The sequence below is a fragment of the Xiphophorus hellerii genome, chromosome 13 (assembly GCF_003331165.1).
Source record: "Xiphophorus hellerii strain 12219 chromosome 13, Xiphophorus_hellerii-4.1, whole genome shotgun sequence".
NCBI lineage: Eukaryota > Metazoa > Chordata > Actinopteri > Cyprinodontiformes > Poeciliidae > Xiphophorus > Xiphophorus hellerii.
This window is the reverse complement of record NC_045684.1, coordinates 13,299,721-13,324,917: the sequence shown is the minus strand read 5'-3', so window position 1 is coordinate 13,324,917 and position 25,197 is coordinate 13,299,721. Positions and strand designations below refer to the sequence as shown.

The 25,197-nt window shown below is 37.4% G+C and overlaps 1 protein-coding gene across 2 annotated transcripts in view; it reads right to left on the bottom strand.

Annotated features, from left to right (window-relative positions):
* Window positions 1–23,530, bottom strand: part of ptk2aa (protein tyrosine kinase 2aa) — a 68,154-nt gene extending 44,624 nt beyond the window's left edge. Inside the window, exons 1-2 of one of the 2 annotated variants that reach the window (XM_032580801.1) lie at window positions 23,332–23,530; window positions 2,225–2,251 (exon numbers count right to left, since the gene is read on the bottom strand). Coding sequence is in view for 1 of the 2 variants with exons in the window: in XM_032580800.1 (XP_032436691.1) it covers window positions 2,225–2,251; window positions 11,515–11,533 (46 nt within the window). In the remaining variant the exon portion in view is untranslated. Of the gene's footprint in view, window positions 1–2,224; window positions 2,252–11,514; window positions 11,719–23,331 lie in introns of those variants that run through there. The other variant, XM_032580800.1, reaches the window with a different exon arrangement.
* Window positions 23,531–25,197: the final 1,667 nt, after the last annotated feature.

Here is a 25,197-nt window from a genome sequence, read left to right as displayed (position 1 = left end):
CCACTTCTTTGCAAACCAGCAACAAATGATTAACATAAAAAACAATAAGACTGTCATGTCATAAATCTGAATGACCACAGTTAAATATTTCAATTAATATGTTTACTTGCATTATAATAATGATTCTGTTCCGTCACTGCCATGTTGGATCAAAACAAAATCCATTCTGTTCTTTCTTTCAAATTTATTTTATTCTCATTTTTCTAATTTTCTCTTTATGTTTATACCGGGGTTACATCATAAATCACAGAATTTATGACAGAGTGAACAAAATGTTGGGACAAAGCATTTTTTTTAAAATAAAAAGAGTAATTTTCTTACTATTAGCATCCTTAAACATGCAATTAAGCCCAGATAAAGAACTTGATCAGCTTCAATTGATCGCTAAGCAATCATTGACAAACCTGTAAAATCCTAAATCAGGATTGTCTCCAGACAGCCTAACTGAGCAGCCATTTAGCTGTGCCTTTTCATGCGCGTGTGCATGTGCAGCTCTCCTATAATTTGTGGTCCATCTCGGGCTTTAGTCCATTGTTATGAAAATCTTCTGGGGAGCTGGGGGTTTGCGTGTTCTGGTGGGGGCTATTAAAAGCCTTTTGTCAGAGGGGCCGGATGTTGCCATGAATGGGAAGATCTCCATTGGGACTGAGCCAAAACTATTTTATTTAAATTATTATTATTATTCTCTTAGCACAAGTGAGAACATTATCAATCTGATACATAATTTAAACAGAGCACCTAAGATCTGTACTTTTGTCTGTAATTATTACTTCCCAGTGAAAGAATCTATATTCCTTACAAAAGCTTTCAAATTAAAGACAAGCACTTCCTAAAATAAGAAAAAGATTTACATCTTCTGCTTAGATTTTATACTTTAAACATATTAAATAAAGGTATTTAACATAAAAGAATATTATAGTTTTATTCTTTGATTCAGAAGCTTGAAAGTTTGGGAACCACTGGTTTAGACTGATTGTTTTAACGTTATCAGGTGTTTCTAGTATTATCATTATTATGCTTAGAAACTTGGAGTTATACTGTTATTTATAATTATATATTATATTTAACTGCATTTCTGTATTACAATTACTTGATAATCTTTAGCAAATTGCCTAAAATGTGCAGAGCATCAATAACCAGCATATTGACCAGTATATTGCTTTTATTTATTTTCAAGCCTTATTTTTAACTTTTACAGCATTCATAAAAGGCATGTTTTTTGGTATTTTCCCAAATACTGGCCTGAGCCATACCTTTCCTTCTATGTTTGTTAAGTTCTAAATTCATTACCTAGCTGATAAACTTCGTGTTGATTCCATAAGGATGTTCTATAAATATAAGTGTTAGGGAGTAATGATGTAATATAAATACATTTTTAACTAATTGCATGAGCTGATAGTTTAAGGGAAACTGTCTGCTTGTTAACCGAAGTGATCGCAACTACAATAACAAACTTTGCTCAGGGCCACATGCTGCTCTCCCAGATCCCTGCAAGCTGCAAAACTTCGTATGTGTCAAGTACACCGACATAAAAACAGGAACGGATGGTTCCGTGTTCCCAAAATAAATAATCTCTTACAGTGTGGGTTGTGAACCCCTGATGTGCGGGAAGGTGGTGCTTTGATCGCATAAAACCAAAATGAAAACTTTTGGCCAGAATATGTAGAGCACTGTATGCGGAAGAAAACACTGAAAGCAGAAATGACTCTGTGGAGATGCCTTTCTTCACCAGGAAGAAGGAAACACGTCAGAGAAAAATGGAGAAGATGAGTGCTAAATGCAGAACAATCCTGGAAGAAACGGCTACAATCGTGTGGTGTAAATCAAAGTATGTCCATGTGCTATAACGTCCCAGTCAACATTCAGACCTAAATCCATTTGAGAACATCTATGTTTACAAAATCTGTACCTTATATTCTTCAACATACTTACAAATGTTTCCAATACATTTTCTTTCTATCATATGGAGTCCAAGCTGTCATGTTTATATTTATTCTTTAAGATTCTTTTCATTTTCTTTACACTTTATTCACATGGACTATTGACAGGTAGCATAAATGCATAAAGTACTAATGTAAATGTAGCAAATCTCAAGTTCTACCAAGAAACAAGTAAATCTGTTTCCACAACAACTGAGGCTGTGGATGTTGTTTTTTATGTTATGTATGAGTGAATGAAGCAGCTGAATGATCTCACAGATTGTGTCTGAGGGCCAGTTGCTCACCTGTGTAGTAGGCGATCCTGGAAATATCTGAAAGAAAAACAGAAAAATATCCTGTCAGCTGGGGGGTTTTTTGGCCCCAAACAAACAAATAAACAGCAGGTGTCCCCAACCCTGTTCAATTGTATGACCTCTAAAACAAATATCCTGGCTTGCTCAGCAATTTACGTCACCATAACTGAATTAAAAATCAACCCATGGTCTTCTTGTCACACACACACACACACATTTCACTTGGTTATTGATTGACCTTTCAAATCAATGTCCAATCGGTTCCTTATTCACCTCCAACTCCCATGTTGAGGCCTCAGTATTTAAAAGTAATCAAAGGTTAAAGTGGGAAGCTCTGGAGAATAGCCCTATTGTTTTGTGTTAAAGGTCCAGCAGCTGTGAGATGAGGATGTGGTTTAACCTCTAGCCTTTTGTTTGGACGTTTAAACTTCACAGGAAGATGGAATATACTTCTGTTGCTTGACACAAGTAGAAGTTAATGCTTTGCATAGCTTTAATTCCAGTTTACCACCCTGCATCTAGATGAAGATGGATTAAATGGATTACATAATCAGGCTACTCGCCAGCAAGACTTGAAGTCTTATAAGGAAACCATAAGCTGCTGTAAGATCTTACATTTCCAACAAACATTTAAACATTTTCTTGCATCTTCTCGGAAGAACAATTTGAAAACTTAATCTTTGGCCTCAGGAACAGTTAAGCAGACAAATACAAACATGTCAGTGCCTTGCAAAAACTGTTATACCCCTTCAACTTGCTAGCGTCAGGTAACAACCACAATCTTGAGTGGGTTTTAATGAAAGAACACAAAATAGCACATAGATGGAAACATAATACTTTACAGTTTTACAAATGCTTTGTAGCTCCATCATTCAAAACCTGAACCACTGCTGGTCTTTTGGAGTATGCCTCTACTAGCTTTGAACATCTTGAAACTAAAATGGCTGCATACTCTTTTAAATGTTAAACTGGATAGAGAGCATCTGTAAACATCAGTACTTTACTTAAGCCAACAAAACTAAAACTGTAGTTTTGTTGGAAGGTGAACCTCAGCCTCAGTTAAATAATGCTCTCTTACAAACCTTTGAGGTCAGTCTTCTCAGATTTTTATTTGTCAAAGGTTTTATGAGGCATTCATCTTTATCCTACCTTCCACTTCACCATCACACACTACTTTGTGTAAATCATAACATAAAATCCCACTAAATTACATAGAAGTTTATGGCTGTAAAATGACAAAAATGGGAAATGAATACTTTTCCAAGTCACTATAAATACTCTGAGTGACTGCTGCAGTGAGCTTTGATGACAGAGCAGATCTGTAGCTCTGACAGGAAGTTCAGGAGAAGCTTTATGGGAACTTGACACCTACTTATGGGACTGACTGGGCTGTGTCAGAGAGGGTTATAAAGGATAAGCGTCTGAGTGCTTTAGAAACAAATACTGCATATGGAAGTCCAAAGACACAGAGGGTTTAAGGCATGGCCGTCAACTGAGACGACGTAATGGCGGAAAGAAAAACAGAAAAAGATACAGATGTGACTCATAGCGGGTGCATCATTAATATTTTAACGCCTCCTTGTACTTTTTATACTTGTATTGTAGTTTCCTTTATTTGTACTTACCATTTTGTATTGATTGTATTTATTGTATTTGACAAAATTTACATGGTTAACTCATCATATTATTGTTTTGTTTTTGTTTTTTTTCTCTTAGCAAGACAAATTTCTCATTGTCTGGAAACAACAGATGATAAATATCCATTTGGCTAATTCTGGCAAATTTACAGACGATGTTAACTGATGTGCATCGTACCTGTCAAATAAACTAATCTTTCTAATTTAATTATTGTTAAATGGCACTAATAATCCAGCTATATAAAGTTAGCAGTAATGAAATTTAACTAGGATGTTCAAGGTTTCCCCACTCGGACAGACATTCATCCGAGTGGGCAGCGGCGCGCAGCGTTTTTGAGTTAAAACTGTTTACAATTGACAGGATATTTGAAAATATCACTTGATAATTATGTGTTATTGGAAGATTGGATGATTAATATATGAAAACCAACTATAAAGTCTTAAGAAATGCAAACATTTTTTTAAATCTTAGATAAATAAACGATGCTTAACCTGGCGGGGGTGCAAGTAAAGCCTGGTGGCCCGCCAGGCCTGTAGTACACCTGGGGAAACCTGATTTACATTCCATAGTATATGTTAAAAATGGTTACAAATTTACCAATATTAGCATTTGAAAAGAAAATGTATACTTGTATGAAATATCCTGTCAGTGAATCTACAGCTTTTGTCAAAACACAATAAAAATCTTAGACAAGTTTTACTAATAAGGCCAAATATCACATAGGCAAGTTTCTATATTGCATGCATTTTTTGACTTGATTAGAAGATGCAACAGGGTTCCTAAATGTTTTTATGCCCAAATTCCACAGCTTGAGAATCAAATTTTCCATGTTAAGTGTACTTTTCAATCCATTTAACAATGTAACTTCAAAACTTTATGCTCACTTCAATTCTAAGGCATATAGTTCAACAGTTGACAGACAGCAAATGGATGGATTAATGGATTTTATGTATAGTAAATGTCCATCAGCTTCATCATTCGCTTATCTTTTTAATCCTTTCAAAATGTACAGACATATTAAATAAAATGAAATGTTTAACCTCCAATATATGTGAGTAAATTGGAGTAGTGAACTGATTAGGGGAAGTTAGCATTGACAGAATCTGTCTGTGAAAGATCTTTAATGACAATTTAATGGAACTGAAATCTGTGTGTAGCATCTGCTGTCTGGCCTGTAGACTGTCTGAGCTCTTTTGCATCTCTGTTTGTCTTTCCCTGTCTCTCTCTGTTAACAATGCAGAGTAGTCTAAGTGCTGCGTAGTCTAAATTTTGCAGCCACATTGGCAATGCTGCAGCCCTGGGTTGAAAGCAGCGGCGACAGCGGTCTTTTCATGGTTGACAACTAAGACTGAATTTTGGATGAAGAGCTTCATACAAACAAAACAAAAAAAGTAGCAATGCAGAAGCTTTCAACTCAAATAAAATACAAATATGTCATTCAACATAATCCAAACTCAACTCTCTCACTCTTCGAGGAAAAATCTTTGGTTTTTGGATTAGGTTATCCTTTATGATGTCATAATTCTTCAAAACTCTTTGAATTCATGTAAATATTACTGAAGGGTATTTTATTGAGCAATCATAAAACAGCTACATTCTGTGGCCTCTTGGTAAATGTAATGTAGCCTTTCTTTGAACTGATACACTGAAACAATGATGCTCTCCAAGAAATATTTCATGTTTCTAAATCTATCACCTTCGTCAAAGATTCAAGATGAACCAATCAATCACCCAGAGGTCGGGATTAGGCAATTGTTACTTGATCAGAAGGTCAAATGATGAAAAGTCAAACTTTTTCATATTTATTTAATCCTTTCAGGAATAAATGCATCAATCAACAGCATGTACAAGTGTTCTGAGTTCAATTAGGCTAGGGACATATGCTTTGATGAATAAAGGAGATAACTGTAATTCTTTCAAAACACTTTCTCCTTTTTATGTTATAATCCTTAAAAAGTAAGGAAGGAAGACAACAAGGACATGGAGATCAATTGAAACAACATTTAGAGAGAAGGAGTTGAAGGAAATACACAAATTCTTCCATATTATTTGCCTTTCTATTATTTTTGCACATACTGGCACATTATTCTACACTATTCCAATATTTCAATTACCCAAAATGACACAACTTAATTCTGTGGCACTTAGTAGCCAAAGATAAAGGAGAGTTGTGTGTAATTTAGATAAAAATGTGGCTCTCCATTAGAAAGTGAAAGCCTTAAATTTAAATTTTGTCTTTTCTTTCCTTACTGAGCAGAGAAATGTCTGGCTCTTCTTGGTCTGATTTTGAGGGAATGAAACAAAGTAAAATTCTTTTAATCAAAGCCACAAATTCTTCGTAGTTCTAAAGATTTTCTAAATGTCTCCCATGTCTGAGCACAGACACACTGCACAGCACATTTGCACGCAAGCTCCGACTTTTTGAGGGTGAGCTAAGAAGTTTGAAGAAGAGCAGGGCAATAATCTGTGTGGGAAAACAAAGAATGCTGTTATAAAGTGGAAAACCTGCCTCCTGGTAAAAACAGTATGTGTATATAATTGGAATCTATAATTTGCAATTCCCGATCTAAACTTTAACCCTGATGCATGCTCCATGATAGAGAAACTTTGAAAGCTAAAAAATATAAGATGGAAGCAACTTACTGGAAAATGAACATATTCCAGTAAACAGAAATTTGGGCACCATTTTCATCGTAGTTTGTACGTCTGCTCTTCATTAAATGTTGACACAATGGCTCCAAGATGATGGTCCCTCAAATTACTTACCGCTTTATTACTCATTTGATATGGTCATGTGTCATAGATAAAGAAAAGTATTCAGATTCACCTACTCGACTGAAAGTAAAAGGTCGAGAGCAGACCGAGGTAAAACTCCCGTCCAACTCAGACAGATATAAGTACCCAGATGTACACAAACACTGTCTCTTCAAGCTGAGGATAATTGCACGTTACCCCCGTTTTCTTTGCTAACTGTAATTATACAGAGCAATTACCAGAGACTGCAAAGTAAGCATCTGAACTCCTGGTGTTACATCTGAAGTTAGATCAGTTTGTAAAAGATCAGAAAGTTAGAAAAGATTAGAGAATTAAATGATTGCACATTGAATCAAAAAAAATATTCAAACAGACATTAGTTTTTTTTTTTTTTTTTTTTTTTTTGCATGTTTCACAGACTTCCTACACTGCTGACTGAATTAGTTGACAGTTTATGCTGAAAGGTTAATGTTGAAGCTTAGCTGACATGTATTCACACATGCCAGTCTGTAAGGGTGTTAGTTGAGCATACAGTCTAGCAACGCAACAACACAATGCTTGGGGCAGCAAACACACCTGCCAATCACATTTCACCATTTTGAAATTGACCTTTAGCGTGATTTGCACAAGTTGCTGCTCACAGTTAAGAGCAAGCTATGAAACACTGATATGACTAAGCTGTGTTTCTTCTGTTTATCTATTTATGCAATGAGTTTGACGGAAGCCGGGCTCTGATAAATATCAAATAATTATCCAACAGCTGCCCCTTGCTAACATAAACGTGTTTGCCTACATACAGGCTGCAGATGATGCACACCCTGCAGATAAATCCTACAAGCACTCGCAACATAATAAGGTCATGGAGACGCATGAGTGCTCGCACTTTTATCTGCCCAAAGCAGCCAGTGTGCATCGTTCAGGTGCTACGATAAACCCCACCAGCTCACTGAAGATCCTCGCATGTTAATGCATCACACTCAGAGCAGATACATCATGTTTAATTCAATACTGCAGATTATGGACGAATGAGCTGAAGATATAGTCCTTCAAATCATTTTAAAATGTTACCAGGGATATTTATGTGTTGGTTAAAATCTTTGAAAAGGGATCAGTTAAAGTGCAGTTCTTAATTGAATTACAGATTTACAGTTGTTTGCAAGAATAAAAAATGTTTATGTGGAAGGAATGTGATATTAATTATTGAATCCTGCTTTCATTGTACATGAGAGGAAACACTTTGGAGCTGCTGGGCGAGACAAAAGCGACTCCTCAGTTTTGATTGGTTGATAGTTGCATATTCTTTATTTGCTCTGCTTAACTTTGTTGAATTGTATAAACTAGTTCAGCTTAACAGACCATGTTAATTAACAGACCTTAACAGACCATGTTAATGTTTTCTTAACATTAACATGGTTTACATACCCTTCAAAATGTAATCTGAAGGGTGTGAGGATATGATTTTTAATAGGTTATATATTTAGCAGATTAGATGGCATGTAATATGGATTGAGGAGATTTGACTTAAGTTTTTTTCTACGGCAAAATTCTTTGAGATTTTCTGATTTATCGATCCATATTGAAGTAAAATGGTTAATTATTACTACAGTTCAGATTTCCTTCAGAGGTTTTGCTGAAATGTAAATTATATTCATTTTAATTTATTTTTAAAGCACTTTGAAAACATGAACATAAGTAGAAGTTACATTAAATACAGAATGAGCACAAAATTAAAAATAAATAAACTCTAAGGCTGTCTATCTTTCTATCTATTACAGATAAATAGCTGGTCATATGGGTGGGTGGGTGGGTGGATGGATGGATGGATGGATGGATGGATGTGTACTCTGTCTGGAGAGTTTACAGTAGAATCTCATTGGAACTTAGTGTACCAATGAGGCAGCCATTACCTAATAACACTAATGGCTGCCGTCTAAGCGTCTGTTTTCCTATGCTGTTAAAAGCTCGACTTCATGTTGAGCAAATTTCCCTCCATCATGAGTCAAGATCAAAATAGTTGAACTTACTGAAAAATAGATGACATAACCCAGAAACAAAACACCACCGGGAGCTTGTTGGCTTAAGGCAAAGTTCACACACAGCGTACACACAGGCTTTTAAACACAACTAGAAACACATTGACAGCTACATAAAGAGCCATGTGGGCAACATGCTGCATGACAAAGCATGCCTGTATTCAGACACAGCCCTCCAAATTGAAACAGTTCTGCCTACACTCAAACAAACACACACACACACAAAGAAACCCAGTATTAACCTCTTCTCATGGGTGTGCTCAGATAAAAGGTGACTGTAGGCGACTGTGGCTGTATGGTAGAGTAGTCGTCTTGCGATTGGAAGGTTATAAGTTCGATTCCAGCTTCGTCCTGCCACATGTCGATGTGCCTCTGGGCAAGGCGATTAACCCCAAATTGCCTACCGATCTCCGTATCGGTGTATAAATGTGTGTGCATTTGTGGGTGTGGATGGGTGAATGTGACTCTAGCGCTTTGAGTGGTAAAAATGAATGGAAAAGCACTATATAAGTTCCTTCCATTTACCATTTATAAAGTTGAAACCCCGTCGCTTGTTTCAGCACCTTCATCTTTTGGCCATAAAAAAGCAGACAAATATATCTGTTAAATAAATAAAGATAATCTAATTTATTTAATCAAATGAAAGCTGAATCAGGTTAGGCAGAAAATAGTTAGCTTTCACTACTTATAAGAGAGTCTGTTATTATAATAACAAATTATCAAATTAATTTCTCAGGAGACCAAGATAATCCAATCCAATATCCTAAATAAGTTAGCTCCATACATCAACCCCTTGAACATTTTGAATTACATAATAATGATGAAACATTCATATCTCTATTGCATTTGGTTAACATGTAACCATAAATCATTCAGATTATTCAAACTGATAAAAAGTAATACATCATTCATTTGTGATGGCTTTTATGGGCAGATACTGGTTTCCCGCTTTCTATCCAGATCCCAACATAAAACTGAATTATAGGCCATGCACATTCTTGATAAAATAATAATTGCAATAATGAACACAATAATGTTCGCAATCAAAGAGAAACAGAATTGACTGATGCAGCTTTCTCTCTGTTAGTCTTCAATAATCAACAATTTTAGGTTTAGGTGCAGGTTGTGCAAAGTGCAGGTGAAACACTAGATGTTAAATTTTATGATGTTAAAACCATTGTGCTTAGCTCATAAACCAGGATAACTTTTTTCCTCTAAGTTTTGTCTGCACAGCATTAAATGGAAGTGGATAAAAATGTGTTATAAGCCAAATTTGAAATGGCTTATACATCAACTAACAGCTCTGCCAGAAAAAATATCAGTAGGAGCAAGACTGAGAGTTTAAAAAAAGGACTAACTTTAAGTGTAGAGTCAGACACATACAAGTCTTTATACACAAAAGCATATCCTGCAGAAACTCCTTTTGGAACTAAATATCTGAAAGAAAAACGGTCAAAAATACTGGTGAAATGTTTAAATGTGCCTCTAAGATACTCGTCGAATAGGATATACAAAAAATAAATAAATAAATAACTGACATACATAACTTTGATACCCACAAGCTAATTTGTGTAATTTATTCATCTATCCATCCATCATCTTCTGCTTAATCTGGGGTTGGATCATAAAGGCAGCCGCCTAAGCACAGAAGTCCAGACTTCTCTCTCCTCATCCAGTTAGCTGAGAAACGTAGGATCTTTTCACACCTGAAAGTTCAGTTCAATTTGGTACCAATGTTGAAACGTTTGCTACATTTACAGCTGGTGCAGTTGGCTTTCACACTGCACTGTGTCAAACAATCCAAACCATTTGAAAAGCCTGTTCCCTCCCTTGCCTCTGGTGGTGCTGCACTAAAACTTCCTGAAGAAAACGACAATACCTCACAACTTCCTCCTTTGCAAAGTGTAAACAAAATGGGAGTAGTATCAGATTTTAGTGGTTGTTGGATTTCTCTTATCGGTAGAAGACCACAAGCCTTTTCTCCTGCTAGCGTTAGACCTTGTATTTACCCAGAATGCCTTGTGTTATAGATGCTTCCTGCTGTTGGAGCTGTCTCCGGTCCACTGGCATCCACATATGAATTCAAACTGTATTAGAGTTCACACAGACCTAGGTTTGTAGGCGGACAAGTGTTCGGTTTTTGGTCCACCTCGGAGTTTGATTGCACATTCAAATCTCCCCAAACAAAGCAGACTTTCTGGGTAAACGAACTAACGTTGGATTAAAGCAGACTAAACAAGGCTGGTGTGAGAGCACCCTTAGTCCTTCCAGTGTGTCCTGGATCTTTCTCTGTATCTCTTCCTCATGGGACGTGTCGGTTTCACCTCACCAGGGAGGCGTCCAGAGGACATCCTAACCAGATGCCCCATTCTACTCTCGATGTGAAGGAGCAGCGGCTCTACTCTGGGTCACTCCAGTTTTAATTTAAAAACATTTTTAGGTAACAGATTGAAACAATGTACAGCAGGTTATTTGATCGATGCAGTCATTTAAATTCAACGGAAAAGGAAGGAATTACACGATTATCTGCATTGATGACGAAAAAAAAAATCATCCATGTATGACCCGCACATCTTTGCTTACAGCTGGTCAAGAGAAATTTATAATTTTAATCGCTAGGGTGACAGATGGCAGCTTCTCCCTATAACAAAACTGCTTTATTACTCATGATCACTCAGAAAATCATAAAACAATTGCAGATAAACTAAACACACACAGAAATATAAGAATTGGAAGTCTCCTAATAACTGGCTGACCTGTACATCGGAAAAATAAATACAGACATAACAGAGAAATAAACAATTTCCTATATACAATCACAAATGTGATAAATGGTAATGTATGATAAACTCTCACCATGATAAAGTCCCTCCATTTACAGGCAAATGTGAGGAGAAGTCAAGAAGAGAACAGTAATCCTCTTCTACCGCTAAATTGGAAAAAGCCAAAATCCCAGCCTTCAGTGCTCTGGTGCCTCGGGTTTTGCTTCCCAGTTCATTCAATAAAAACGCCAATGTCGACTTAAGATCACAGCTCAGCGCGTTCCGCCTCCTCTCTGTACACCAACTACTACTTTACTACAAACCAAGACAGAGCAGCATGAGTGGCACGCGTGAAAGAAGAGGAGGAAGGAAAAGAGGAGCAGTAGACAGGCTGTAAGCATGAAAGGGGGAGGGAGATGAAAGAGAGTAAAGGAAAGAGGGAGAGGGAAATGGGGGAGTGGCTTTGATCCCTCAGGAGAGTGATGGAGGTGGGGGGGGGGGAGCAGATGTACAGGAGACAGAGGAGAAGCAAGTGAAAAAGGAAACACATGGGAACATTTTATGCAATAACTGCGAGAAGAAAAAGATGGATAAAGAAACCAAAACAAGGTCAACAAAGGTAAACAATGAAAAAGTCACACATCGCAATAAATAAGCAGATAATGACATCCAGAAGGAAATGTTGCCTCTAACTACTCTATCTCTGACACACAAACGTACCCCTGAGGAGCCACTCAATTAGTCATAATGTAATGTTCTATACTCAGCGCTCTGCAACAGAAATCATCCATCTTTACAGCAACAAAGAGAAGTGAGACATGGGGAAAAGCAGTCAGTTGTTCCACTGACTTTACACATTTGATCCAATTATACTTTAATCTAATTCCATGCGCAGTGGATAGTAAATTCCATTCATCTAGCGTTTTACACACGCCATATGGTTGAAACTTTACAAGTAGACACGGGCTGGTATGAGATTCTAACAGTGTGAAAACCCTACGTAAAAATACCATGGTTTTTTACTATATTTACAGTACAATATACAATAGTAAAACTGCATCATCTTAACATAAGGGACTCCCTTAATTTCCACATCCTTATTTTCTGTGTTATTTGAGACCAGAACCTAGGACTCAGTGAATTGTGTTAGCTCTACTTACAATATATAACAGCGTTTTCCAAGGATCTGTTTTAGCCCCTGTTTTATTATCTAATTTTATAAATGAGTAGGGTCAATGTCAATTCATAAGAATACTTAGAAATGTAGCTAGAAGACAAATCTATCCTCTGATGATGATAATTTCCTAATAAAAAAAACCTTACACTTCAACTGGTTGTTTTTATTTAGGTTGAAAATTATATTTAACATGAACATATCACTCACTTTTGTAAAGACTGGACATAGCATAATAATTGAAGCTCTCACAATCATCTGTACCTTTAAGCTTATCGATGATAACTCATCACATCTTGCTGTCTAAAATCCAAGGTTCAACGGTTATTTTTTTCAATTCTTGCAGAGTGATGGTGAACTATATCACTTTTTAATAAAAAATAAAAACCATCCCATATAATGAAATACTCAGCAATGCGTGACTGCTACTGCTGGTCCGACTCAACATTCGAGCAACAGTTGAAATATGTTTCTTCATCATCTACACATAAAAAAAAAAAAAGGGAAAGCAGCAATCCAACAGACAAGATGAGAAATACTCAGAAGTAAAGGAGATTAATGGCCACTAGATAAGTAGGTCAAGATGTCACACAAGCACATACACACACTACTGTGGCTCTCATGCAGAAGGTCGATCTAAGCTCTGTCCCGCTGTCTCTCTCAGTGTGAGAATCCCAGGTTCATGATGCTGGTGCACTGACATCACCCTCTAGTGGAGTAGATTTTAATGTGGTATGTTGTTTTCATCTTCATCTGAGCACCCAAAACTTTTTAGAATATGTAGAAATCTTTAAAAAAAATTTAAAAAACAAACACATTTACAAGTACATAATGTATTACAAGTACAGCACAGAGATTTTACAAAAAAAAAAAATAAAGCCAAAACTAATTTTTACCAATTTAATGTGGCTCGTTAGCGGTTGCACAATCATCGAGAAGGAGCAACTTAACCTTTATGTTTTACGATATTCTGCACAACAAAGAGTTGAGAGACACTGCTGCAAACAAACAGCCATAGTGCAATTCATCAATGAACCTTTGTTACAAGAGTGAGCCTACTTGTGACTAATGACAAAGGCAGACATGGATGCACTGACTCAAGGACAGACACTGCTGGATTATCCCCACATCTGACCTCAGACTCGGTTTGAGTTGGAACTCCAGCATTAGTGAGAGTGACATCACCTACATGGCATGAATCCAGGTGTTTCACCACCAATCTTTGTCGCTCTCCTTGCAGGTTATTATGGCTCTGACCGACTGCATGATGGTGGCTGAGGATTGCGCCACAGAAGACATGAAGTCACAGATTTGGCTGAGCAGACAGGTGAGATTGTGTCGTTTTTATTTTCTCCCTGGCTCTGAGTGAAGTAAAGACAAAATCCTCAATAGTATTTTATTAAGCAGTTAAATGTAGATGAATGTTGGAACAAACAGCCAATTTACCTGACATATGTATATTATCTAAAGATATTAAAGATTGTGGTTCTGATCCACAGTTAACCAAGAAGAGTCTTATGAAAATGACAGATTATGGCAATTAATCAAAACCAGCATAATTCTCAAGGAATAAATACTTTTTAACCAGGCTTTTATAGAATCATTGGTTGGATTTCTGAGGAATCTCTTGTTTTCCATCCATACATCTTCTAACACCCTTGTCCCCAGTGGTGTCGGGAGGTGCTGGAGATACAGTAGGTGCTGGTGCCTATCTCCAGCTAACATTCCAGGCGAGAGGCGGGGTACACCCTGGACACGTCGCCAGTCTGTCGCAGGGCAACACAGAGACAGACAGGACACACAACCATGCACACACACACTCACACCTAGGAGAATTTAGAGACCAATTAACCTAACCGTCATGTTTTTGGGAGGAAGCCAGAGAACCCGGAGAGAATCCACACATGCACAGGAAGAACATGCAAACTCCGTGCAGAAAGACCCTGGGCCGGGAATCGAACCCAGGATCTTCTTGCTGCAAGGCAACAATGCTACCAACTGCGCCACTGTGCAGCCTATCTCTTATTTTATTCAAAGTCAAATATTTATAAAAACTGTAACTCTAAAACAAATAGATATAAAGCTAAGTAAGCTTGAACACGTTGGTTATTGCTCCAACTCTGCCAAATTAATGTCCAATCCTCAAAACTGTCCATTAAGATTAAACCCTGATGCCTTCAAATGGTTTAGTTATCACTGCCTCATTTGCATACAAGAATGTATGAATATGTTAATTAGACCCGCCTTACCTCTAACCCATTCGCCTTCAGCCATCCCCTGCTTTCACAGACGGGGAAAATAAGCCTGACTTCATGGCTCTATTTATTAAGTGGTTTATTATGAACACTTGAGATAAATTACCATTTATATCACTTCTGTATTTAATTTCTGTCATTATGATCCCTCCAAGACCCTCCATGTACTTAAGCATGTCAAGCAGCACCATCCTAAGTCAATGGTGAGCATCAAAACTAGGTTAAGAATCAAGGGCAGAGAGCTTTTCCGCCTGGTCAGATTTGATATCAGTGTTAGGAACATGAACCTCAGGCAACCCATACTTAACAGTCTAACATTTCCTACAATCTGTCTCAATGCTGATATTGCATACAATGATATGACATGACGACACATTTTCAATATTCACTACAATTGTAGTGAGAACCATCCATTGGAAAACCATTATTACTCTGCTGGTTTCACAATGACAGTTTATGCTATATGACACCCTGTTTAGTGATTAAAATAAAACAGCAATTTGGCAAAAATCTCTTTTTTTGCATCAATGTTTATAAATGCTGATTTGAAACCTTTGGGATAAAACGCCATGCATGTCAAAAGCCCTCCAGAACCGACCCTTACATCTTAGCCCTTACATTCTTTAGCAGCTCCCTTTAATTTCAGCATTTGCGTTTATGCAAACATAAAATGTTTCAAGATGTTTTGTGAAGTCTGTCAAAGGAGCTGGACAAAGAATAGACAGAGTGTAGTGCTACAGAAATACAAAACACTTTAATATAAAGTTGGAAAAAACAATTTAGCTGTTCATATGCATCTAACAACACTTATGGTGAGTTATTCCAATCTGTAATTAAATAGAATTGGTTATTCTGGTTAGCCTGGTAAAAACCAGCCCCTTGTACTTTGCTTTGTACAGAAGGTCCGGGCTCCTTGCTGTTGAGAAATGATTGCATCCAGGAGGCACGGACTGTGTTGAGGTATGCAATGCACCAGTTCGACGCTATGAGCTTACCGAAAATTGCCTGTGTTCTAAGCAACCATCCTCCATTGTGAAGAGAGAAGTGCCGATCCAAACCAGATGGATGTTAATGTTAATTAAGGTGGAAGCGTGACCAAAACTGAACGTCTTTTTCACTTCTTCCGCTGTCATTGCTAAAACTACAGTCAGACTACAATTCTAAAACAGTGCAGAAAATCAACGTCATCGTTCACAACTTCTCCTTCTGTTCACTGATTGGCCCAGGCAAAAATCCACCGGGGTGAATCTGAGTCAAGGGGAGACTATTTTATCACTCTGATGAACGGTGGTGACTCGAAGGTACATTTAGGCCTGTCACGATAAACAATAAAGCAATTAATCGCACGATAAATTAAAACTATCGACCTCATTTGAATTATCCGCTTTATCGTTTCTTCCGGCCTTTTTCTCTTTCTGTTGATGGCACTGAATGAAAAAAGGCTCAACTCCGGTGCTCTCCACTGACCTCTCCCTTCCTCATTTCCTTAGTGTAAAGCCCAGCACGCACTACACGATCTTAGAGCTGTCAGCCGATTGTCGACCCATTTTCAAAACCTGAGCCGACAGGTTTCAGCCGACAGAAACCACACGACAACCACACATTAGCCGACAGAAATCCTAGGTATAATGGGTTTGATTGTGCCTGTGGTGTCCAACAACGGGCACAAAATAATGGCTACAAGTCCAGTTAACTAATTTTAAAACCAGGCATTAATCAATGCTTTACTGCAATCTACCTGCACTGCATGTGGCCAAGTGTCAGTCCTGTCTGAATGAATATCATTATAACCTATTTATGTCACGTTAACGAAGAACAGCTGAAAAGTTACCGGGTTTATCAACTGCGGTAGCAATTTCGCTCCAACTACTCCCCGTGTCATTTCTATATTCTTTGCACGAAATGCTGAATAAACATTAATGTTGTTTCCACACATCATCTCCAATGTCCACTGGACTTGCACCGTGTCAGCTGTTTGGGATTCCCCTCCGTAATTTCCCTTTAGAAAGCACGGAGGGGAATCCGTGCTTTCTGATTGGCTACCTGTCACATTCAACCCCTGATTTAGATCAGAGCTGTCATGAAGTGGGGGTGAAGATGGTGAGGATAAAAGCGGTAGACCCAGGTTGACGTGAAGGCAATGATGACTTAATGATGAAAATCTCAACAATCCAGACAGCACAGATGAGCAGAGGCAACGACTCACACTAGTAGTAACTGGACTCGACTTGAAGACAACAGACAGAGTAGACAAGGACATGACAGAGAACAAGAAACACAGGTGGGTATAAATACACAGGGGGTAATCAAAGGAACTAGATACAGCTGGGATGAATCAAGGGGGAGACAGGACAACACAGAGACTCAACTGACACAGAATCCTAAATAAACACACAGAAAAACTCAAATCCTTACATGAGCGGCCACGACGATCTACCGTAACACACCACACACTACAGGATGATCGGTTACGAAATCGCATTTCGTAACCGAAATAACCATAAGGGGAAAATCGGGGCAAAAAATCATGTAGTGTGAACTATTGCATCAGGTAGTCGGATGTGCCCATCTTCTCTATTTAAATCTAATGATTACTGAAGCGCAACATAGTATACAGACTTCATAATCTGCACTCTTTTGGTTGAATGCAGTATTTATTTCAGCTTTGGCTTTATGTTGTTTAGTTTTTATTCCAGTACATTTGTTGTTAATGGAGACTCCATTTTATTTTTGTTTTTGGATGTTTTGTTTGTTTTGTTTATCAGTTCCAGAGTTAAGTGTTCTTTGAAAATAAAGTGTATCTATCTTTGGCAGGAAATTGCATGCATTATTACGTCACTTCAATTAAATCAGTGTATAAAGGTCTTCAAACAATATTATCGTTTATCGCAATAATTTTTGAGACAATTAATCGCTCTGCCAAATTTGTTATCGTGACAGGCCTAGGTACATTATAATTATCAATTGGTTTGTAATTTTTTTTAAACAATATCTTATCAATATATTTTATAGAAACACAAAATACTGTTAATTGGACATGTATAAGAGTAACCATAATAGTACTGGTTCAGATTTAAAAAGCATGTGAGAACAGATTTGATCTATCATCCAAATAAAAAAGTAGAAAAATCTCTACACTCTCTAGTTAATGGCTAGTAGCAGAATGTACCGCATTTTTTAATGACTTTAATAAATTAGTAATGTCTGAGAGCATATTCTGAGATTTTGTGACAAGGAGAATGGTAAACTAAGGCTCTGCTCAGCAGGAGGTAAGATAAATCATATCAAAAGAGGGGATTTTTTGTTTAAAAGCAACTGTGAAACATCAACATGTTGCAGGTGAAGCTGAACACAGATAGTTTTATATTGAGGAGAAAATATGAGTGGAAAATACAGAAAAAGGATCCTTCCCTTCAACATCTGCTCCTCTCATATTACTCCTGTCTTTCCATTTAACAATGACCAACAATTACTTCTTTCTCCCAGTCTTCTGACTCACTCCAATGCAATTACACTGATTGTTCACTCAAACATGACATCCGTGCATGGCCACACACACACATAAACACACTCAAAGGATCAGAGGCAATTCATTGGAACATCTAAGCTGTTTATTTCTCGTAACTATAGTTTAATCACAGTTCTGTGAAAATTCTGCAACAATCATTGGCTTGTCCAGACACTTCTGAGGAAGATGCATTGCTTCTCATGTTGACACAGTGCCAACTGTGTTAAACAGTTATTATACCGGTGACACTCTGCAGTGACCCGCTTGACCGAAGGTAGCTTGCGCCAAGTGAGAACAACTTCGTCTGTCCTTGACTGTACATGTCCCAAGCAGGGATAAGTCATCACTGCTGATGTCATTTCCTGGCATTGTAGCAACCTTCAGTTCATACAGCTAGCAAACCGCATTGCACATTCATCTATCAAAGTGCATGAATGCGCACACTGATTCTCTAAACAGCTCTGTTTTAGCTGCGTCAGGCTGCTGAAATCCAATCGCACAACTAAGCAGACCTGTAATTACTTAACCAATAAACTTGTGTAGTAAACTTCAGTCTCTGCAGCTTAAAATATTTTTGATAAGCATTACTCTAAAGTTATAACAGATTGCTACACAACGTTTAAATTAATGCTGAGCAATTTGCAAAGATCATACATTAACTTAAATGGAGTATAGGGTTGAATCTGTTCAAATGTCCTTCAAAGTGTAATTCATATATTATGAAGTTAAGCTAATTTCTTAGGTCCAGAACCATTTACAAGTAAATTTAATAGCAAATAAACATCAAGCAAAAAGCCTATTAATTAAACAGAGTCAACATGTCCCGTCTTTTGCATCAAACTGTTCTACTTTTGCTTGTTTTTCCATTATGACTCCTGCAACAACAACAGCAACATCAGATTAAACTTGCTGCTCTTTGCTTAAATAAAACACATTGGTTGTATTTTACGTTTTGTTGAGCTGCACTGGGTGGGATCTTAGCTGCATTTTTCAGCAATAGAAAACAAAAGTCAGTGTTTAAGCTGATGTTAGGGATTTCAGCTGTGATTTCTGGAGTCCACATTTTAAAAAGACTGGACAATGTGAACTGCACATAATACACATACAAGTACGGTAACCAGACATTTATAGTCAAAAACAATACTGTAAACTAGTTTTTTCCAGCTGTATTATCACATTACGTAACTGAACCACAACAGTCAAACGCAACCGCATGAGTTTGCAGTGAAAGCACTAATCCTAACTTTAAGAAGTGAAAGACTGACTGACAAGACAAGGATGATGCTTATGCAAGTTATCTGTGGTAAACAACATCCTGATTCCAGTACAAGAACAACAAGCAAGCAATCATCCAGACAGATATATAACTCACCCATAAATACTAGCAAAAGCATGAGCAGTGTAGCTGCTTTTGAGAGGAAGAAGGCGTTTTCCTTTTAGGCTCCTGAGGGACACGGCATGTTTTAGGATGTACAATAAGTGCTCTGAAAATGTGTGTGTGTGCTGAGGGGTGTGGGGGTCTGCTTCCTGAATGCATCCCATAAGCAAAAGGAATGGATGTACAATTTGCTTCTTATCTCCAAACACACAAACATGCATTAATTCTGCTTTTCCTTCAGAGTTAAAACCACCTCCGGGATTGTGAGATGCAGGGCTGCAAAGTTTATTAAAACAGTGTATTTGCAGCAGGGACAAAATGTATTGAGCACATCAACATTTATTTTTCAGTATATATATATTTAAACATGCTGCTGGCAAAATATTTGTACCATATTTTAGCAATCAACCAAGTAATTCATAGTTACATAGAGATTAAGACAATGAAATTCAATAATGATCACTGACTTAAATCTTTCTCTGAAACCATTATAGAGTTTTCTTAGGTGTTATTTTCCCTGCAGTAGTATCAGTCCAAAATGTGGAGTATTTGAGAGTGAACAGATGCATGTGTTGAGATTTTCAATCTGGTACTGTACATAAATATAAATAAACAAACACACTGCATTTGTCAAACTTCCAAAACAAACAGAAGCCATTCCTTGGTTCAACTGTTCATTCATGTATCTCTTTTCCCACCTTTGCAATCTGGATGTGCCAAAAGCAATCTTAAATTTGGCAAGGACTGAAAAAACAGCTGAGGTAGGTTCGGGGCTGCCAACCACTTGGGGAAAAACACACACACACACGCAGCCACCCTGCTTGCCTGGAAAACACTCAAACTGCAAAGAAACAAGTGCAGAGTTGTGCATCTCTCCAAAGTCAAATTACTTCATGAAATCCTCATGACACACACATACTGTGTGTTAGTATGTCTACATGCCTCCGCAGATAGCGACTGCAGTGAGTGCTATCACTTGTTAGACTCATTATGAGTCACGATCTACTGCAATCTAGCAACACAACACTGCTGGCTGTGTTACAGTCTTGCCTTTTTCTAGAATGTTTTCCCATTTGTTCTCTTCTTTAAACAAAACTCGAACAGAGACTAAGTACGGAAGACCTTTAAAACACATAAAGAGACAGGACAGATAGAAACACAGCACACATCTCTGCAGGGTAGTGGACTGCCCCTGCAGAACTGAGTGTAGCCAAGTGTTTCTATAAATACAGGCCTCACTGCTCTGCACTTTATACACACATATGCAGAGAGATATAAGCATGCACACAGGCTACCACGCCTGTGTTGGCCTGCTGTGGATCTGCCACAGGAAGGATTGAATTAGGAAGGTGAAGAGGTGCACACAACTGCATGCTAAGCAATTTCTTTAACTCGTACAGTTTGGAAAGCCTTTTTACAAACACAGCAATATGAAAATCGAAAAGACATCTGACTAATTAGTACACATTACTGCACTCTGCTGCAGTGGTTGCAGAATGCATGGACTATAATAATTTTTAAGTCAATTTCTTCCATAAGTTAGACATAATTGAATACTATCTTCAAATTCCAGAAAAAAAGATTTTATTAATAGCAGAAAGGATTTCCTTTTGAAGCCGACAGCACTAAAGAGAGAGACAAGTGTTTTCAACAAGCCACACATCAAAGAGAGCATTTCACCTCTGGCTTGTTGTAGTGAAGGAAGTGGCTCCTGCAGGACACCTTCCTGACAAGCACATCTACTTTTCAGATCACCGGTGTTTGTCATTAGCCACCACAACCAGATGAATTGGTTTAAATAACTTTAATAATGCGCTGTCAAACATATAATTAGTTTTTTAAAAAATGAGAGTGGACCAAATCATTTGTATCCAGCATCCTGGATCACATGAATATACAAAGCAGCACTTCAGATATGGAAATGTAGAACCACGCTCTAATTTGTGCACTGTTAAATCAGAAGCTCCGGTGGCCTCAGGATACATTTTCTTGCATGTAGAATTTGAAGCAGAGGCAAACAGAGAACCTCTTTCACACTTGCGCGTATGTGGAGCAGAGCACACCGTTTCTGCTGATTACATAGAGCCTTTTAGCGTCTATAATCCAAGACAAGATCTTAAGATATTCAATATAGAACTAAGTGTGAATAACCTCCAGGCTTGTTATTGTATCCTGGAGATTAAGATGTTGCTTTGCATAAATTCAAATAACTGCTTATCTGTAAAGATCAAGCCAGAGAGTGTTCTGATTTCCTGATTCAATGTCTTTCAATAATTTGATTTACCTCACATTACAGCTTAAAAGGAAAGGGAAATAAATGTTAAAGTTTTATCAATCTCTCTATCTGGATTATAATGAACTAATTTGATTGTACATATCATTCATTCTAGTTTTAAGCCATTTTTAAATCTTGACAGAGGGCGACTACATTTTCTCCTTACTTACAAGAATAAGAAGTTTGACAACAAGAAAACATTACTATTAGCAAAAGACTCATCACTCTGTCACTTTTATTGTGGCAACAACATGTTTGTAACGCAAGTGACTACTGGCTAGTAATCGGCGCAGATAGCCCTACTAATTAACCAGCTAGTTACCGGTTGTTACATTTCCATATGAAGAGCAGAACATCAAAACGGTCAAATATTGTGTGAAATTAGGGTCTGAACACTGCAAAAGCTCATGTCTTATTTAAGCCTACAGAATACAAGTAAATACCTTTGTAGAGGTAATTTTATTACAAATAGAAAAAGGCACTTGAGGGGCAATAGCCAAGCTTTGAAACAGATCTTTTAAGAAGCTGTTTTATGTGAGCATCAGGGTTGTGTGCCACATAGAAGATTAGTTGGGGGGAGGGTAGAGTTTATCTTGATTGAATGAGGATTTACAACAAAATTGTAAAATCAATTGAAAATCTGATGGCATGTACTGTGGGAGAAAACAGAAAATGTATTTAGCAGAAAAGTATCATATGGCATCGACAAAAAAGAAAAACTAGAGAATACCAACTGAAGAGCTGGAGTAATAACTTGCCAATGTATTTGGAGAAGCTCCCGAACCCGCAGTTAAAATATCCCTAACACTGCAAAAAAGGACGTGAAGGCAACAAAAACAGCTAATTATTCCAGTGTAATTATGACATAGCAAGAAATAAAAAGTGCATGAAGGAATCACACCGAAAAGCTCCTTTACGTTAGAAAGTTCACCAAGTTCAGTTTGTTCAGGAAGAGTTTCAAGGTAACCCGACTGGTAAGAAAGACCCAGACTGAGCACAAGTTGAGGGAGGTTTTCAAGCTAAATGTAGGTTAATCCGCAGCTCTTATTTACCATGAAGTTACCACTACACTGGCAACCAGTTTGGTGGCGACGGAGGGGGTCACCTTTCCAACTCTTTTAACTTACAAAATGAGAAAAAGAGATGTACAGTACGACCAGGCTACCGTGTCCGTAATTTTCCAAATAAAAGGGAGTGGGTGAAATAGTGAATTTCACCCAGCTTTTCAAACAGAGGAAACGACAGCGGCAGCCAGGACGACCCGCATCCCGTCATACGTTTTAGCAGTTGAAAACAGTCCCGCAAACGTAACATCACTTACGCTGACTTCTTCCAGGTCTCCTCCCAGAGGCTTGTGAGCGTTTCACCGGCGGGAAGAGACGGTTTACACTCGGTTAGTAGTCCGTTATTTCAGGTTGAAGAGCTGAGAGTTGTTTGAGAGTTACACAGCTCCTGTCTGTCTCCGCTTCTTTCCCCCACACTCACTCTCTCTCTCTCTCTCTCTCGCTCGCAGCCTGTTCCTGCTTCCCCCTCCTCTCCACATCCAGCATTCCAACATGGCTGCTGCCCGGAGCAACACACACACACACACAGAGGGAGGGAAAGAGGAAAAGCCTGGGCTGAGGCACAGAATACAGCAGCATGAATGAATGGATGTGTTCATACCTCAACCATTTAAAATCCTACAACTGCTTTCTTAACCCAGACGCAAGGTAGTTTAGAAAAACTTTCCACTAGATCCGAACAATAAAACGATTCAACAGGGCAACTACAAAAAGTAAAAATGTACTCCTTTCACTTTTAATTTCTCAGGTTTAAAACGTAGCCCTTTTTGTCACAATCAGAAACGCAGCATTAGCAAATATCAATATTTTTAAATTGTTAAAATATAAATAAACCTATAAAACTATATTTTGTCAATAAATTCGGGGGTAGTTTTCAGGCAATATGGCTCTCCACTAAGGGTGCCACGTTTTTAAAGGCAGCAAAAAGTAAATGTGGAACAATTTTATAAGGTAGAAAGGCACTGTGAAGAAATATTTGTATATACTGTACATTGGATAGCTAATGATAGCTGAAATTGGTCTCTAATTTGTGTCTTCTAATAAATTAAACAGTATTTCACAGTTTTTTAAGACGTTTGTGTTGCATTTGATCAAATTTAAAATATTTTAATTGGTCAAACTAACAAAATTGCTTCACTGAGCAGAGATTTTTTTAAAGCACAGTATGATATTCACAAAACCAATATTATATTATTGAAAATACAAAGTAGTGCAATTCCAAATACAGAAATTTTCAGGGGGTCGATATGACTGCCTTAAGTCGAAACAAGTGAATCTGTGGTTCTTTGTTTTCTAAACAACCTTTTTCCATTCTTAATGTACATGTAGGTTAAGTTATAAAAATGCAGAAAGAAATTATTGAATTATGAATATGCATAAGTTAAAAGTCTGAAACCAGAAAAAGGCACTTTGGTTCAAGTGTTTAAAATTTGGAACTCACCTTATTAAATCCTAGGTGACCTAATCTATTTTCAAAACTGTGCTGCTGTGACATAAATTAGTAAAATAAAAGCTCTTTATAATACAATGAAAAGCCAATACTTGAAAAGTAACATTTAACAACAAGGAGTAGAAGTTGGGGGGTTTAAAGAATTTTATTTAAAAATCATTATTAAATCTTCAGAATTTTAAATGAAGCTTCATTTTGTTAGTCCAAAGCAGATCCTTCTTCAGTGATTCTTTTTATCAAAAGGATCTACGGCGACATCTGGTGGCAATTTGATGTTATCACAGATACATATATTTAAATTGGTATACTTTGAGTGTACGTAGGTCTAACCACAATTAAAATGTTCAAAGAGGAAGGATTTTCCCCCCAGAATGTATTAGTTCGTTGTAAATTATAAACCAATGTAATGTAACATATGTAGCAGGGTGTAACTTTGGAATTAGCTTAAAGCAACAAAGAAAAAATTTTTAAAAAAAAAAAATATTAACCGAACTCACCTATTTACAGTAAGTAAACCAAATGGCAATAACTTACCTCCCTAACTAAAGTAAACCGGAAAAAACTAGAACAAAATTGAAGCTACTATGTAGCACATATACAGTATAAGTTTGAATGAGCGTAAATAATAAACATGCAGTACCTTAAAAATGCAGTAGGTGGCGACATTTCAAAA